Source organism: Diorhabda sublineata, chromosome 9 (assembly GCF_026230105.1).
Source record: "Diorhabda sublineata isolate icDioSubl1.1 chromosome 9, icDioSubl1.1, whole genome shotgun sequence".
Taxonomy (NCBI): Eukaryota; Metazoa; Arthropoda; class Insecta; order Coleoptera; family Chrysomelidae; genus Diorhabda; species Diorhabda sublineata.
In genome coordinates, this window is record NC_079482.1 from 9,030,703 (window position 1) to 9,037,364 (window position 6,662).

General features: G+C 33.8%; 1 protein-coding gene across 1 annotated transcript; it reads right to left on the minus strand.

The window, feature by feature from the left end:
• Window positions 1–1,495: 1,495 nt before the first annotated feature.
• On the minus strand, window positions 1,496–2,719 carry LOC130449002 (uncharacterized protein K02A2.6-like). Its single transcript, XM_056786634.1, has one exon. It carries the CDS (start codon window positions 2,717–2,719, stop codon window positions 1,496–1,498), a length of 1,224 nt encoding a protein of 407 aa, XP_056642612.1.
• Window positions 2,720–6,662: the final 3,943 nt, after the last annotated feature.

Here is a 6,662-nt window from a genome sequence, read left to right on the forward strand (position 1 = left end):
CCACCCAACCACTTATAAGGATGTTGGTGGTTTAAAGAGTTTCTTACATTGACACTAAAATGAGTTGGTGTTCCATCATTCATAAATCAATGTTCCAATCTCAAGCGAATGTCAAATTCTGAAAAAAATCCGCAAAACTATTTTGGAGATACTCTAAATAAGTCAATCCTTTTAGGTAAAATAACTCGTCCAATCAAATAATTATCAATAAGGCCGGCCCAAACATCTTAAACTAAATTTGATAATGTTGAAGAGGTATTACATGAGAGTTTTCATCTGAATCATAATGGTGATACATACGAACACGTTTGAATACGGCTGCCCAAAATTTTACAGTTGTAAATGGCTATGTCTTCGTCTACAATGTCTCCTTTTTCCCTAGCGCTGCTATGTTTTCGCATTTTCAAAAAAATCTTGACCATTACTCCTTTACGATTGTCAAACAGAAACTAAGCATCCAAAATGGATGGAATTTAATCACTGCTGCCATTTTCTGGTTGAGTTTTGATGAACTAATGAGAAGAGTGCATGTGTCTTAAATCTTTTGAATGTAAGTAGAGAAAATAAATACTTTTATAAATATAAATGATTTTTACATTTGAATTAAATTAATAGAATTATATACTTTTTTTCTTTAGATGCATATTATACTGTCATTTTCTTGAACACACTGTGTATTCTGACTTCAACATTGGAGTGGAAAAATAGGAAATAAATATGCACTAGCTTAAAGTCTGATCTATTTATCTTGTTCTAGTCGAATAGAAATTTTATATCCATAATTATGAAAAATATATTTATAATTTTTTGTTAATTATTCACCGATGCATAAATAAACAAATCATTTTAATGACGGACAACAATTGGTTACGCTCTAATTATGATTAATTACTAACTTAAAACACTTCTTATTGGAATGTATTGGTGTGTGAAGAATATTTTAAAATAAATTGGTATGTATTAACATCCCAACACGTCAAGAAGAGGTGGTTCAAATAATTGAAAAAAGCAGTTGAATTGAAGAGATTGTGGATTTTGTGAAAATAAAGTATATCTATTCGTAAAGCTCCGTATTTCTTAAATCGACGAAATGAATATGGTAGAAGGATTAAGCTAAAATTTTAAATATTTCACTTCAACTGATTATAGAAATTCTGAAAAACTAACATATAAGGTATGGTTATTAAGTTGAGAGACTAACGAGTGTACAAAAGAAAGGCACACGCGATAAACCTTAGATACCGACAGCTACAAGGTGTATTATACCATGATCGGCGCTAGTTTATTAAAATAAAACGAAACTGTAAATGTAACACCATGTGTCTTTATTGAAATGTGTCGACGAAAAGCCGCGTATTAGAGTCGTCTTTTCTCGAGTCCAAAACACTGGCCTCAACCCCCCATGCCTGTTGAGCCAATTAATTGACTCGTACAAAGGTGGCGGGATAGTTATTAAACAAATATCTAATCTATAACCTATATAATACATCTCCTCCTATAAGTTTAGTTTGTCCGGTTTTTTTATCACACGACCACATCTGGTTTTGATATCCTGATCTAAAACTTTTGGACTGGATAATAAACATTCTGGGGGAGCCTCCAGCAAAGGTTTTTTATTCTTGAGTGACACAGCAGGCTGAACTAAAGGTTCACCACTACTCTCATTTATGTCAGGCTCGTTGCTTTTAGACACATACTCATTTAGGGATTCCTTAAGGTCAATGCGATTACGCCTAATCACATTACCAAAGGAATCTTTCACAAGGTAAGATCTAGGAGAGCTATGCTTGGATACAATTTGTGCAGGCTCCCACTTATTCTTTACATGGTCAAAAATCGTCACATTGGTTTTAGGTTCCAAAGGTTTTAGATCTTTACTTTTCTTGTCATAGTAAGACCTATAAATATTCTGTCTTCGCAATAGTTTCTCAGAAACGTCTTCACAGAGTTTCGGGTGCAAAAGACTGGAATTGATAGGTACTTTTGTCTTGCAAATCCTGCTCATCAATAACTCTGCAGGTGAATAGCCAATATACTTAAGTGGTGAATTTCTGTATTGCAATAAAGCAGTATGTATATCAGAGTTTTCTTTCAAACATTTTTTTAGCATATTTTTACCTATATCTACCCCTTTTTCTGCCAATCCATTAGATTGTGCATAATACGGGCTGCGCAAAATGATTTCAAAATTCCAGTTTTTTGCAAACGTCTTAAACTCTCTACTATCAAAAGGCACGTTATCAGCAGTTATTTTATCTGGTGACCCATGAACAGAAAAAATAGACTTCAAAGCTAAAATAACTGATTTCATCGACTTGTCTTTAATTTGAGTGGTTTCCAACCAATTGGAGTATGAATCAAACACAATGAGAAAAATTTTGTTGGCATGCGAAAAAATATCTAATCCCAATCTCTCCCATGGCCGATTCGGTAACTCATATGGTAATAGCGATTCTTTTGGCTGTTTCTTCGCAAAAGTTTCGCAGATACTGCATTTTTTTATGTAGGCTTCAACATCAACAGATTGCCCTGGCCAATAAAATATACGTCTTGCACGATTTTTGCATTTTTCAATCCCAAAGTGACCCTCGTGCAATAATTTGAGCATATCACCCTTTATGGCAGTTGGGACAACAATTTTCTCACCAAAAAACAGCAATTTATCAACATAGCTGAGGTTGTCTTTGATTTTAAAATAATGCCTCAAAGAAGGAGACATGTGATGTTTATTATTGGGCCAGCCTTTTATATGGAAGTTGTTTCAGAATCTCATCTTTCTCGATTTCCTGCCTGAATTGTTCCTTCCGCTCTTCAGACATGGCTAAATTTTTTGATAAAGAGTGTACTGCAAAATTAAATTCTTGATCAGACTTTAGCCCAGTTTCTGGTAAAAACGCTCTTGACAGTGTGTCTGCCACATACAAAAATTTTCCAGGTTTGTAATTCACAATTATTTTATAATTTAGTAAGCGGAGTCTCATCCTTTGTAGGCGGGAAGAAATAGATGCTAGATCTTTTTTCATGATCGATTCCAAGGGTTTATGATCAGTGTTGATTTTTACATCAAATCCATAAATAAAATAATGAAACTTTTGAGTAGCAAACACAATCGCCAGCATCTCTTTCTCTATCTGCGCGTACTTTTGCTCGCAGGGGGTTAAGCTCCTGGATGCAAAAGCTATTGGGTGACCTTCTTGAGATAGACAAGCACCTAGACCGTCCTTGGACGCGTCAGTGTCTATTTCTATAGGTTTTGTTGGATCAAAAAATGACAAAATTGGGGCATTGGTTAATGTATCTTTAAGTCTAGTTAAAGATTCATCATGCAATTTAGTCCATTGCCAATCAATATTATTCCTGGTCAAATTTCTAAGTGGAGCTGTTATTTTCGACATGTTGGGCAAGAACTTTCCTAAATACTTAGCCATGCCTAATATTCTTAATAGTTCAGTTTTATCTTTGGGTTTTGGCATCTCTAGAATTGGTTTCACATAATTTCTGTTCAGTTTGACACCTTCCTTTGAGTAAATTTGACCCATAAACTTAACACTTCTAGATTTAAATTGAATTTTGTCTCTATTAAATTTTATATTATATTTTTGTGCCCTTTCCAAAACTAACCGTAGATTATTATCATGTTCCTTTTCATTACTGCCAGTTATAATCAAATCATCAAAGTAAAGACCTACACCTTCAATGTCACCAAATATTTCATAGTTTTGTTTTTGAAAGACTTCAGGGGCTGAGCAAATTCCAAAAGGTAGACGACAAAATGCATACCTTCCAAAGGGTGTTCCAAAGACACAATATTCTTGACTTTGTTCATCAATTCGAATTTGAAAGTACCCGTCTTTCATATCTAAAACTGTGAAATATTCTTTATTATTAAGTTTAACAGCTATTTCCTCGGCTGAAGGAATCAAAAATCTTTCTCGTTTTATTGCTAAATTCAAATATTTTGGGTCAAGACACAAGCGTAAATCCTTATTTTTCTTTTCAACTATCACCAGAGGATTCAACCATTCAGTCGGCTTATCAATCTTCCTTATAATACCTTGTTTTTCAAGATCATCAAGCTTAAGTTTTAAACGATCATGCAATGCAATTGGAATCCGTCTGAGTGGTTGAACTACTGAAACTGTATCTTCTTTTAAAGTAATGTGATGTTCTCTAGGAAAAGAACCAAGACCTTCAAAAACTACTGGATATCTTTTAACAACATGATCGAGTGATATAAATTGACCAGAATTTTCAACAATTGAGTCTACTCTTTTTACTAAGTTTAAATCAACGCAATCAGCACAACTCAGTAGTGGCAATTCGTTATTATCACAAACTGCAAAGAATAGGTTTCTAACATTATCATTAACTTGACATTTTAAAGTGATTTCTCCTAATGGAGCGAATACATAATCACGACTGCCATACGGAGCTAGTTTGACTTTAGATTTTTGCATTTTATCAAGAAGCCCTAGTTTTTTAACAATATTTAAAGTCAAAATGCTTACTTCGCACCCTGTATCTAGCTTAAATGTTACCTTATGACCTTCTACAATAATTTTCTTCAACCATGACAATGGTTTCTTTATACTACTAACAGAACCAACTTTTTTTATAGACTGAACATATAACTCATTTGAACTGCTCTCACATTCAATATTTTCTGATTCACTATCACTAAAAGCTTCAGTTTCTACTTTATTCACTTTTCTTCTGCCCAATCTTCTATAGCTCTTCTTTTTCTCCCATTTCTTCTCAGACTGATTAATATTATACTCTTTTTTACACACATTCGCAAAATGATTGCGTCCCTGACATTTTGCGCATGTTTTATTCCAAGCAGGACATGAATTTTTCTCTCGATGTACATAGCCAGAGAATTCACATTTCCCTTCTTTTATTTCTTTCAAAAAATGCTTAGATTTTACAGAGCTTACACTAGCTTCATTCTGCAAAGCCTTCAGCTGTTTTTGACTAACTTCTCTTGTTCTACAGATGTCTATTGCTTGTGTCAACTTTAGATCAGATTTTCTTAACAATTCTTCTCTAGTGCTTTGGTCGTAGATGCCCATTACAATCCTATCTCTTAAAAATTCTTCTAATAAATTACCATAACCAGTTGTTTTTCCCGCTGTTCTTAGTTCTGTCAGGAAACTATCAAAACTTTGTCCCTCTTCTTGTGTTATACTGTTAAATAAGAACCTTTCATATATAACATTTCTCTTTGGTTCACAGTGATCTCTAAATTTTTTCAAGACATTATCAAGAGTTTTCTGGGCCTCCGGTAACGGGTCAAAAGAGTTAAATAAATCAAGACCATCATCACCAACTAAGTTCAATAGAATTGCAACCTTTTTTTCATCATTTTCATTGCTTAAACTTGTAGCAGTCAGAAAATTTCGGAATTTTTGTTCAAATTTTTGCCAGTTATCCTTGCTTCCTTCAATGGATAAAGGATCTGGAGGTTTGAAGTATGATTCCATTGCTGTTGGCTTCTACTTATATCGCAGCAAAGTCCAGCTTACTAATGTCTAAGTACGACTGTACGAAATTTACTCAAGCTTTTTTATCAAGTTTTTACACCTGACACCATGTATTATACCATGATCGGCGCTAGTTTATTAAAATAAAACGAAACTGTAAATGTAACACCATGTGTCTTTATTGAAATGTGTCGACGAAAAGCCGCGTATTAGAGTCGTCTTTTCTCGAGTCCAAAACACTGGCCTCAACCCCCCATGCCTGTTGAGCCAATTAATTGACTCGTACAAAGGTGGCGGGATAGTTATTAAACAAATATCTAATCTATAACCTATATAATACACAAGGCGTGACTATTAAATAAAGATTATGTAAAATATTCGTGGCTCTATTTTTATGTCGATAATTTTAACGGCATAACAAAAAAACAGCTCCTATACAAACGGAAGCAACGGCTACACTGGTTTGTCTACAGAGACGATAGATATCGCATTCGAAAGAGTAGAATTAAGGGTAAACAGTAGCGATAGTCTCGTTACTTAATAGCAACACCCCGTATAAACGAACCAGTATAAACGCAGCTTTCCCACAAGATTGTTTTTTCTTGTTTCAGGAACAATATTGAATATATCGGAAGAATTTTACATCCAACTTGAAAAAACCGCAACTTAAACTTCGTTAAAAATAGTCCATTATAGTTAATATTTAACCATTTTAAAGATAGGTTAGGTTCTTTATAATTCCACCTGGGATTGCTTCTTCAAGTCTAAAACAATTGATTACACGAAAAAACTCGATAAAGAATCCACGAGGGCTAATTTGGTACTCATTCTGTATCGCCTGTCAAAGGGTTTTTTTCTTCACAACTTCTACGTGTTATATTTTTTGTCATGAAGTTTCGTTTCACTACAATTTTCACTTGAATGTCGAAAGCATACATTAAGACTATAACTATAACCCAGCCGATTGCGTATTCTAATACAGAAAGAACGATATTTAGATCACAGTTTCCGAACATCTTGTTGGGTGTAAATTTCAAATTTGAAACTGGATATACAAAAACTTTTGATTTTTCTGATGCGTTAATTCTTCCATGTTATTTACTTAGTTGTATAATAGATTCTAGATGTTTAATAATTGAGGAAATAATAATGATTCACCCCTTCGCATGGATTTTGCAC